We start from the raw sequence: 11,441 nt of genomic DNA, 5'->3' as shown, positions 1-11,441 counted from the left end.
TGTATGTGTGTCGCGTTTTATGTACATCCACTCTTGCAGGTTTCTGACTACCATCTGCAATGATTCATCCCGTTCCCACCAATCAGAGGCCTTTTTTGCTATGGGCAATGTGTACATTGCCCATGGCTGCACCCATGGCCAAGAAAAATTTGGGGGGTGGGGGGAGGGTCAAAAGTAGCCAGGACTGCCTCTGCTACCAATGAACAACCTCATGCAGCATGCTAAACGCCTGCGCGAGTTAGCCGAATTGATGCTGCCAGCCCCACCGTAAGTTAGCCTTTGACACTAACTGCAAACAGCACCGGAAGTTAGTCTTATTAATTCTAACATCCCCGTGAGCCAGCATTGTGCAGCTTAGTGTGTTAGAGGCTGCGGTGTGTTCGCGTTTTTTCTGCATTTTATGAAGACGTGAACCATTAAAATGAAAAAACTGCTTTAATGTGAAGCCGGCAACAGAGTCAGCTGGTGCTGCTGCCCGGGGGGTGGGGCTTGTAGTTTAGCGTTAAAATAGTGTGACAGTTAAAACGCTGTGACAGCTAGCATAGCTCTGTGTGTGTGTGTGTGTGTGTGTGTGTGTGTGTGTGTGTGTGTGTGTGTGTGTGTGCTGTCTCTCCAACACGGGAGGAAATGTCAGACGTTGAAAAAAAACAGAAGGGGGTTAGGGGGGAGCGCAGTGCAGCCATGGCATGGGGGTGGGGGGGCACAGGAAGTGACAGCAGTTTAAGCAGAGGAGCTGAAGCAGAAGGAGACAAGCTGTCGGCTCAGGTAGCGCTGCGCTGTGATTGGTTGTAACCTGAAGCCTCGCAGACGCACGACGAGCCGCCGCCTCATCACAGGCGGCGTTTTGAGTTCAGAGCAGCGGGAGTTGTGTAGTCCGCGACGCTCATCACACATCAACCAATCACAGAGCAGCAGGTCGTAGGTAAGCCAATCATAGGCCAGTGTCACAGATCAGCTAATAACATGCGGAAAAAAACACTGACGTGACCCGAGTCGGAAGGAGACTGAAAAAGTTTCCATGTTAAAAAAACTTGACGTTAGCGACAGTTGGCCACAAGTTCACATTTAGTTAGTGTGAGTTTCCATCCTGGAAGTTCCGTCCTGGAGGTTCAGGATCTGCAGACAAGATCTGCAACCCTGAGAATGACATGCATTTGTGGGATGCGGCAGGAAAGCGGCTAACATAATGCTAGTAGCGAGTGGAGTCAAACACAAGCAGCAACCGGCTAACAAATAACTAATCAATCAAATAGCATCAGTCCCAGGGCCACCAATGGCCCCACCCACTTGGCCCCACCCCTCTCTGTAAGGATTCTCCAGGGTCCCACTGCAGTTACCATTAGCATTAGCTCAGGTAAAAAAAACAAAACTAAATTAGCTATAAGATCCTGAGCATCAGCGCTACCACAGATGGGAAAACGCTGCAGCAGCTTTGTGAAACATTCCTTTATTACAAACAGATCATTTGTATAAAAAGACTAGCATGCTTCGTTCCAACCACGAGCTAACGGCTAGTTAGCCTCAAAACAGCGAGGCAGGGGGACGACATCAGACAGCAAACACAAAAACAAGTTTTTTTTCCCCCTTCAAAAACGCACAATTGGAGCCACAACAAAACACAGCGATTCACAATTTTCTATTCAAAACTTTAAACACATTTCTTTCTTATAAAAGTCTGTAAACGTGAAACCACGTCACTTCGGTTCCTCAGCCGGTTCGTCCGGCAGCCCGTGGGAACCTTCTCTCATTGGCCGGCTGAACTCACATGACGTGGTTGCTGTAGCTGGCGTAGGTGGGCGGAGCTAGCAAAGAGACAAAACCAACCAATTCTTTCAGTTTCAGTTGAGTGTTAAAACTCTTTTTCTTTTTAATTAGATTTCTTAAAGAAATCCGGATGCCTTGCCTGGTGCGGTGAACTCACTGCTGGCCTCTTCAGCCGGCATCGACCGGGCCAGCATCGCCCGGGCCGGAGGGCCGTCAGCCTGGTGGCCATTGGGCCGCTGTGCCGCCAGCTGCGACAGCTTGCTGCTGGCGGTGGCAGCAGCGACCACCGACTTAAAACTGCGCTTACGCTTGGCCACATTGCGCTCCGGGTGGAGCAGGATGACATAGACCTTTGGCAGGTAGAGGAGACCCAGAGAGACGGAAGCGCTGAGGCTGAGCGAGACGGTCAGCGTAGCCGTCTGGATGTACACCTGAGGGAGGGGAGGGTTGTTAGCTCGTGTCTTCCAGTGGTCAGCTGTTAGCCACTGTATTCTAGCTTCTAGCTCCTGTCTTCTAGAGGTTAGCTGTTAGCCGCTGTTTTCTACCTGCTAGCTCCTGTCTTCTAGTAGTTAGCTGTTAGCCGCTGCTTTCTTGCCGCTAGCTCCTGTCTTCCAGTGGTTAGCTGTTAGCCGCGTTTCGTTGTGGAACCCACCTTGTCGGCGGTCTGCGCCGTGCCGAAGTAGATGGGGATGAAGGCCAGCCAGACAATGCAGGTGGTGTACATGGTGAAGCCGATGGGCTTGGCCTCATTGAAGCTCTCGGGGACGCCGCGTGTCTTGACGGCGTAGACGGTGCAGGTGACCATCAGCAGGAGGCTGTAGCCCAGCGAGCAGATGGTCTGCAGGTCCGTGATGTCACACTTGAGCACACCGCGGGCCAGCTCAGGGTCATAGGTCCTCTGCTCCTCGTAGTCCACCACGGCGCGGGGCGGGTCCACAGCCAGCCACAGCAGGACGCCCAGCAGCTGCACCGAGATCAGCCCAGCGGCGATGGCCAGCTGGGAGGCGGGACTGATGAGCCGCGGCGCCGCCGCCGACCTCCGGCCCTGCTGGAAGATGCGGTGGATGCGGTTGGTCTTGGTGAGAAGTGCTGCGTAGCTGAAGCACAGGCCCAGGCCCAGCAGGAGGCGCCGGAGGGAGCAGATGGCGGCGCCGGGCGGCGCCATCATGGGGAAGGTGGCGGCATAGCACAGGAAGATGCCGCCCAGCAGCACGTAGCTCATCTCGCGGCCCGCCGCCCGCACCATCGGCGTGTCGTTGTGCCGCACGAAGGCGGCCACCACAAAGGCGGTGGCTGCCATGCCCAGCGCGGCCAGCAGGGCGGGGCCAACGGCCCACAGCGAGCGCCACTCCAGCCGGCGCACCACGGGGATGGGCCTGCAGCCCGTGCGGTTGCGGTCGGGCCGCTCCCGAGGGGGGCAGGGCTGACAGGAGGAGGGGCCCGACAGGAAGTGGTAGCCCTGGCAGCGCTCGCAGTGCCAGCAACAGGGGACGCCCTTCACCACCTTCTTCCTCTCGCCGGCGCCGCAGGGCAGGCTGCACACTGAGGTCGGCGGGAGGGGGCCGGCGGGGGCCGCGGATGTCCACTGCAGCGCCCCCATCTGTCGGGAGAGAGCACACACACATACATGGTTAGAAATGAACACATATTAAAAAGATATTAAAAAGGTGCAACACCCCCCTATGAGTCGTCACACAATGCACCATGGGCCCCACCCAGCCTGCCATGCTAGCACCTGGTGGCCAGGTCTTCAGCTTTGTGTGCATCTAAACAGGTTTTACACTGAGTGAGTGTAAATGATGGATGGATGGATGGAGTGTCTTGGTGACCCACCTCCACCAGTGAAATATATCATGGGATGTGTAGATAACATGTGCTTCCATGTCTTCTGAAAATGAACAAAAGCCTCACAGTATTTCGCTCTTTATTGAAACGACTCTGAAAACACTGAGACAACGGATGAAATACAGCGATTTTATGACTTCCTCACTGTGAATATAATTTCTGCAAATTTGGCGGCCCGGATTAAAAAGCTTAATGGGCCGCATATGGCCCCTCGGCCATAGTTTGCCCGTGCCTGGTATAAATATATGAAGAGACTATATTTTCATTATAAGGCGGGTCTGCTCACATCTAGATTCAGCTGATTGGTCCAGTGGCCGATGACCTTGTACTCAGCCTCTGATTGGTTGTTGATCTGATACTGGAAGATGTCGTAGCGGCCGGGGGCATCGCCGTTCTGGTTGAAGGTCACCGGCGTGCCGGCACTTCCTGTGGGAAACACACACACACACACACACACACATGCAGCATGGCTAGGTGGTCCCTCATTGGCTGAAACGGGTTTCGGCTGAGAGTTGAAGTTGCAGTGACCGACAGGTGGCGCATACATCATCATCATCATCATCATCATCATCATCATCATCATCATCATCATCCTCAGGTTAACTGTCAACATCTTTTATCTCCGTTCACCATCGTTCTGCTGAATCTTTTAATTATGACTCATCAGGAAGGAAGAGTTAAAGGAGCTGAAAGAGTCAAAGAAGTCAAAGGAGTTAAAGAGTCAAAGAAGTCAAAGGAGTTAAAGAGTCAAAGGAGTCAAGGAGTTAAAGAGTCAAAGGAGTGAAAGAGTCAAAGAAGTCAAGGAGCTAAAGAGTCAAAGGAGTTAAAGAGTCAAAGAAGTCAAAGGAGTTAAAGAGTCAAAGGAGTCAAGGAGTTAAAGAGTCAAAGGAGTTAAAGAGTCAAAGAAGTCAAAGGAGTTACGGAGTCAAATAACTCAAAGGAGTTAAAGGAGTTAAAGAGTCAAAGAAGTCAAAGGAGTTACGGAGTCAAATAACTCAAAGGAGTTAAAGGACTTAAAGGGTCAAAGAAGTCAAAGTTAAAAGGGTCAAAGGAGTTAAAGAATCAAAGGTGTTAAAGCAGCTAAAGAGTCAAAGGAATGAAATAATCAAAGTTAAAGTAAATAACCAATAGAGTTAAAGAATCAAATAAATCAAGGAGCCAAAGGAGTTATAGAGTCAACAACTCAAGGAGTTGATGAGTCAAAGAGTCAAAGCATCTTTGCAGCTAATCTCAGTCATGAAACAGATCTGAATCCGTTCAATGATTACTGTTGGTCGGCTCCAGGCAGCGTTTAGCATTGAGCGGCTTTGTCCGGTTCGAGAGCAAAATGACGACGAAGACGACCACAACAACAACAACAACAACAACAACAACAACAACGATGACAGCAGCAGCAGCAGCAGCAGCGGCTCCATAATGAGGCGAGTGGGCGACGACCCTGTTTTTTCCTGCAGCCGCACAAATAAAAAGCGTCACAAATGGCATCAGCGCGGCAGCGGTGAGTCACCGGTGCTCGCCTCAGGCCCGCCCCCCACTTCACCCCTCCGATCCCTCCGCCCCCTCCGCCTCCCCCACCTCGCCACCGCCACTTAGCGCTCGCTTGGCAGAGCACGCGGCGAGAGACGCTCGTCCCGCACGCTCAGTTCCGCCTGAGGTCACAGGGCCAGTGAGGGGCCGGGGGGCCCCACGCTGCAGCAGCAGGGAGAGGAAGCTGCTCCCTGGGCAGGCTGAGTTTCACCCACAGGCCAAACCTGGAACTGCAACCCCAACACGCTGCCTCCTCAGTAGAGGCGGTGGGCCTGCTGACCATGTGACCTGAGCAGGTGCCTGGACTACGCCTAGCAACAAGTGTGGCCTGCTTCTGGAAGTCCCGCCCCTTCCCAGGTGGCCTCCACCCACCGACCAATCAGCGATGGGCTGGACCGCCACCGGCCTTTGTCACTGGTGGAAGCACTTCCTGTCTAAATGGCGAGGAGGAGCAGATCAGTGCTGTGTGTGTATTTGTAGGGAGGGGGTGGGGGGGCTGCATGTGTGCAGGGGACGGGGGTCTGATCAGCTTCACTTCCTGCTCTGTTCTACACTTTAGGAGAAGCTGCACGTGAGAGATGAAGTCAGCGTGGACACACACACAAACACACACACACACACACACACACACACACACGCACGCACACATGCACGCACGCACGCACACACACACACACACACACACACACACACACACTGTTGTTCTCAGCAGGACGTCCTGATCCAGAAATAAGCACATGGTGAAGAGCAGCAGGAGGAGCAGCACGGGCCAGTTAGCGATTAGCCCCGCAGCTACTTGTCATCACACACACCAACACACACACACACACACACCTCGTCCTGGATACGGCGCATTTCAGACATGGAATTACGGGGACTCTGGCTGCTGCTGCAGCGCGTTCAGAGCAACCAAGCATGAAACAACAGAAGCAGCAGCAGTTTGATTCCTGTCAGCGTTTGATGTTTGTTGAGGCCTAACAGAGCGTGCCGCTCACACACACACACACACACACACACAGAGGAAGGCCGTATATGTGTGTGTGTGTGTGTGTGTGTTCCAATCAGTTAAATCAGGCACAAATCACACATGAAGCAGGCGATACAGGACTCAGTCGTGACAACGCTGCGCTTCATTATCATTGTCGAGTCACACACACACATGCACTCACACACACACACACACACACGTTTAGCCCCTCCCCTCCATGGGGTCTTCAAAACATTGCAAAATGTCTCTCACAGCAGAAACTTGCGACTTGCGTCCCTCTCGTCTCATTTTGAAGCACCATGCTGTATAATCTCCACACGCCTCCTGGTGGCTGGCTGCAGTCCACTTCGAAGCTCCGCCCCCCTCTCTCAGATCACCTCTATCTCTTGATAGAGAGATATGTTAGCCTAACTTTTCACAGTAAAATACAGCACATATAAAAACTAAATACACCCACACTGTAGCTCATGATGAAAATCAACCTGATCCACCATTTTTTCCAATCACTGACTTCCTGCCTGAAGGATTCTACCTGCTGCGATTGACGCTGTTGCCAAGCGTGAAGCGTGAAAAATAGAAAAGCCACGTATTTTTACAAAGCGACACCGTTGTTCTTCACGCTTCTGGGACACGGCCATGCCGTACCTAGTGGGAACTGCCCTGACTTCATTGGCCGCAGTCTTACCGTTGAAGTTGACGGCCCGGATGTGGGCCAGCAGTTCTCTGCCGTCCACATTGGCCATGCGTGGGCAGAGCCCCGGGGAACCTCCGCAGACGTCCTGGTGCATGCGGTGCAGCGCCTGAGCCATGGCGTAGACAGCGTCCATCACAAACTGGACCTTCCCCTCCTGCTGGTAGGCCGAGTCACGGCCCACCTTCTCTAGCCCTGCGGGTGGGGGGGAGGGAGGGGGGGAGGGAGCAGGAGAGAGAGAACACTTTGGGTTTTTGTGGATTATTCAGGTAGAGCCGGCAGGCTGGAGGAGACCCAGAGGCCTGGAGCTGGGATCAGGGTCAGGGTCAGGGTTCAGAGATCCCACCTGTGCACTTCTTGAGGCCGCCGCCTCTCTTGCCGTGCATCCCCAGCCGGCAGCCAAAGTTCTCCTCCCAGAACTCGGCAAACCACACGTTCCTGCGGTTGTTGGACAGCGAGCGGCTCTTGAAGTATCGGTCGAAAGCTGAGGACAGAGGTAGGATCGTGTTAAGAGGCGCTGGCCCAGACCCAGACCCTGGTCCGGATCTAGACCCAGACCCTAACCTTTACCCTAACCATGGTCCTGATCTAGACTTAGACCCTAACCTTTAGCCTAACCCTGACCCAGAACCTTATCTTTGTCTTGTCCCTGAACCAGGCCCAGACCCAGGCCAAGACTCTAACCTTAACCCAGACCCTCATCCAGATCCTGGTCCAGATCTAGACCCAGACCCTAATCTTTACCCTAATCCTGAACCAGACCTCAACCTAACCCAGATGTGGACCCCACTGACTCAGAGCCTGATCTATCTAGCTCTTTACCCTGGGCCCTGAACTAGACCCTGAACCAGTCTGAGATCCTGGTGGCGTTCCCGGCTCACCATCCACAGACGCCCTCTTGGGGAGGATGGTGATGGCGCCCTCGGCCACTTGCTCCTGCTGCACCACCGGTGAGATCTTGGAGCCCCAGCTGTCAGACCCCACCCACAGGAAATGACCTGTGAGGTTGTTGCGTCTCGTCGCATCCAAGACCCGCCTGTGAGCATCAGAGTGTCAGACAGACAATATTGTCCTCAACATGAAACGTGGCATCATGTTGCTAAGTAATCTTATGAATTTCATAAATGTTATAAATAAATGTGACAAATTTTAATGTAGAGTTTCACCCTGAAATCATCCAGTTTTTCATTTCAACCGTACAGATTCTACAGGCTGTTGGCATTTGTTAGCAAGTCCACAACACTACAGTAGCACTGTTTGGGACTAAAAATGCTAATGCTAATGCTAATGCTAAGCATTTACCAAATGTCATCCTCGTTGGCAAACATGATGACGGCGCGAGCGTTGGGCGTCTCCAGCAGGCGCAGGACGATCCGGTCGAATTCGCCTCGTTGCGGCTCCCGAGGGATCTTCAGCGATTGAGCGACACAGACGCCACCTAGAGGGCACGCACACGCACAGTCGCCGGTGTCTAACAGGGTGGGTTGTTTCGACGCTTCGAAACAAAATAGGTAACACAGCGGGAGGGAGGAGCAAGTAGCACTAACGCCGTTTGAGACTCAAAGCACTAGACCTGAAGAGATGGAAGGAAGGAAGGAAGCAAGGAAGATGGATATATGGGCAGAAGGTACAAGAAGGGAATGAAGTAAGGAAGGAAGGAAGGAAGGAAAGAAGGAAGGATGGAATGAATCTAGGAAAGTAGGAAGGATACAAGGAAGGTTGGAAGGAAGAATGGAAACCTGACAGGAAGGTAAGAGGGAAGGATAGAAGAAAGGAAGAAAGAAAATAAAGAAGGATATAAGGAAGGAAGATAGAAAGAAGGTTAGGAAGGAAGGGAGGAAGGAAAGTAAGGACAGAAGGAAGGAAGGAAAGAAGGGAGGATGGAAACATGGACTCAAGGAAGGATGCCCTCTACCTGTCTCCCTGGAGAGCTGCACGAAGGCCTCCACGCCGCTCTCGCCGTAGCTGCCCTCCGACGCCAGCGTGGACACGTAGTTCCAGCCCATCGCCATGACGACATCCAGCATGGCCTGAGCCTGGTAAGAGTCGGGCGGCACCACCCGCGAGAAGAAGTCGTAGCGGGCAGCGTCACTGAGTTCCGGCGCCGTGGAGGCATAGCTGATCTGAGGGATCTGTGGAGACACCCAAGGCACCGCTGTGAAGTGAAGGCAATGCCCCTGCAGCTGGACCACAGCCCCGCCCACCTCCCCTCACCCCGCCCCGTTCAGATACGACCCTCCACCTCCCACCCCTGTCAGCTGAAAGCAGTGTGGGTGTTCATCAGGTGACCAGAAGCTCTGACAAGTAAAGATCAGGAGGTGAGGCTGACCGTTGATGACAGCCTGAGATCTGATTTTTGGCTAGTTAGAGCAACAGTTAGCGCCAGCTAGAATCTTAGCTCCAGCTAACGTCTCAGCCTGTTACCATGATCTCATTGTCTCATACCCAAACACTTTTCACTCTTTAGTCTCTCCAGTCAGGCAATGAATGTGGGTTTGGGCCCCCTGGTGGCGGCGGCTGGAAACGCGCCAGCTGAAGCGGTCCTTGAAAAGGTCACAATCAAGCAACATCACTTCCTGTGTGTCCAGACTCCTTCAGCGGGCATGTGGAGATGGTGTGTATTAGGTGTTTTTTTCCCATCATTTTCAGTTTTGGTTGTTTATTAGACAACGTCCTTCTGGTGTGCCTCCAAAGTCACATGACGCTTGGCAGACTTCCAGCAGAGAGGCTCCAAGAATAGCAGCAGAGAGTGGAGGTCCGAGGGAAACTCTGGTTTTGATCTGCGCTGCTCTTCTTTCCTCCCCCAGATGGCGACGTCGCTCCATCACAGCAACCATCTGCCGCTCGACTCGGCTCTCGGTGCACGGCGGAACCAAACGGCCAGACCAGAGATCCACCGCCGGGGAGGACGCTCCTCCTCCAAGGACACCTGACAGGTGCTTCGGCAGGAGGCAGTAAACACGGGGCTAAGCCAACAGCTGGTGAGCCGGAGTACCAGGAGAAGCTGGAGGACGAAAACCTGATCTGTGCTGAGAGGTCACGTGACTGCTGAAGCCCCGCCTCCTGCAGTCTGTCCCTGTCACTATGTGCTGGTCAGCTGACGTGTGAGTAAAAAGCCTCCTGCTTCAGCAGTTTCCTGCTAATTTTAGCCGAGCGAGGCTGTTGCTGCTGCTGCTGTCGTGAATCATCTGCAGCTCACTGATCTGATTGGTTCCTCCGCCGGGCCGAAACGACTGTGCCGCCTCGGGCCACCAGGAGGCGTCGCCACGGACTGACAGGGAGAGACTGAGAGAAGATCTGCTAGCTAGAGGGAGTTCACTGTTCGCAGAATCCTCCTCAGCAGGCAAACAGGAAGTGCAGCCCAGGCTGACAGGAAGTTCAATGTTTATCTGTGGGTTTTTTTTCACTTCCTGTTGACATGTTAATCACAAAGTCGCCGAAACTAATTGAACACCAGTCTCACGACTGGCTCAAAAAGCTGTTTTAAAGGTACAGCTAACAAAGAAAGGTTCGATTTTCGAGCTAAGGGACACCGTGCTAGCGGCTAACAAGCTGCTAGCAGTGGCTCTGGGCTGCGATGTGTCAGCTGGACAGTGCTGGAGTCATGGCCTCACAGGTGGTAAATGATGAGTTACCACAGTTAACAAGGTAGCGACAGTTTGCACTCATTAGCAGTGCAGCTAGGGGAACAAGATCTTTTTTTGTAACTTAACCGGAGCTAACGGCTAGTGGCACAATCGTACCCGGGTTGGGGTTCCCTCACCTGGAAGAGCCGCAGGATGTTGGCCACCATGATGGACACGGAGCTGGCTGACGCCCCGATCACGCCCACCACCTTGTCTGGCTTGGCCAGGACGGGCAGCTCGCCATTGGAGCAGCGCACGTCGCTGCCGTCCTTCTCAATGAGCGCCTGCACGAAGGTGAGCGACTGCTCCAGGGCATGGGTGTCCCGCGAGCACGTGTCCAGGACCCGGGCGCCCAGCGTCACGTTGGGCAGCAGCTCAGGGTCCCTGTTGACCAGGTCGATGGCGAACAGCATGGCCTCCAGCCGCTGGACGCCCTTCTCCTTCTTCAGCTCGCCACAGGCCACGCCCCTCTCACCGCGGGCGTGCACCGGGAACAGGCCCCCCAGGATGATGTCGCCGTCCAGGCGGATGGAGTGGCCGAAGTCCTGTTGCTGGAGGGGCTGCTGGGAGTCAGAGGAGGCGGCGGTGGAGGCCTGCAGCATCATTAGAAGCAGGAAGCAGCAGGGCGGGACCCTCAGTAGTCCAGAGCCCCTCCCCATCTTGTCCCAATCAGGCTGCGGCAACCAGACAGGACATGTGCTCTCAACAGATCCTGGAAGCCCCGCCCACTAACGCTGGTCCCAGTGACTTGCTGCTTCACATGGGGACATCGTGGAGCTTCAGGCCCGTAGCTGGTTTCACATCGTCACCGCTGAGACCTGAGCAGAACCAGAGGGGAGGGAGGGAAAGAGGGAGAGAGAGAGAGAGAGAGAGAGAAGTCAGCGGTCAAACTGCAAGGACGTCAGAGAGGTGAGGAACCACCTGGTGAGTCACCAGTGGTGACAGAACCCAGCGTCTCTCGCAGCTCTCTGTAAAGAGAAATCAGGAAGTCTGGTGACAA

The 11,441-nt window shown here is 53.9% G+C and overlaps 1 protein-coding gene across 1 annotated transcript; it reads right to left on the bottom strand.

The window, feature by feature from the left end:
- Positions 1-1,380: 1,380 nt before the first annotated feature.
- LOC142890055 (metabotropic glutamate receptor 8-like) lies at positions 1,381-11,256 on the bottom strand. Its single transcript, XM_076028814.1, has 9 exons — positions 10,579-11,256; positions 8,731-8,947; positions 8,118-8,253; positions 7,697-7,851; positions 7,162-7,299; positions 6,810-7,010; positions 3,896-4,035; positions 2,417-3,364; positions 1,381-2,195 (listed from the first exon to the last, which is right to left on the bottom strand). The coding sequence occupies exons 1-9, from the start codon at positions 11,098-11,100 to the stop codon at positions 1,881-1,883; spliced, it is 2,772 nt and encodes a 923-aa protein (XP_075884929.1). The 5' UTR covers positions 11,101-11,256; the 3' UTR covers positions 1,381-1,880.
- Positions 11,257-11,441: the final 185 nt, after the last annotated feature.

The sequence above is a fragment of the Nelusetta ayraudi genome, unplaced genomic scaffold (genome assembly GCF_046127955.1).
Source record: "Nelusetta ayraudi isolate G7.1 ecotype Tasmania unplaced genomic scaffold, CSIRO-AGI_Nayr_v1 ptg000026l, whole genome shotgun sequence".
Classification (NCBI taxonomy): Eukaryota; Metazoa; Chordata; class Actinopteri; order Tetraodontiformes; family Monacanthidae; genus Nelusetta; species Nelusetta ayraudi.
This window is presented reverse-complemented; position numbering and strand designations above follow the sequence as displayed.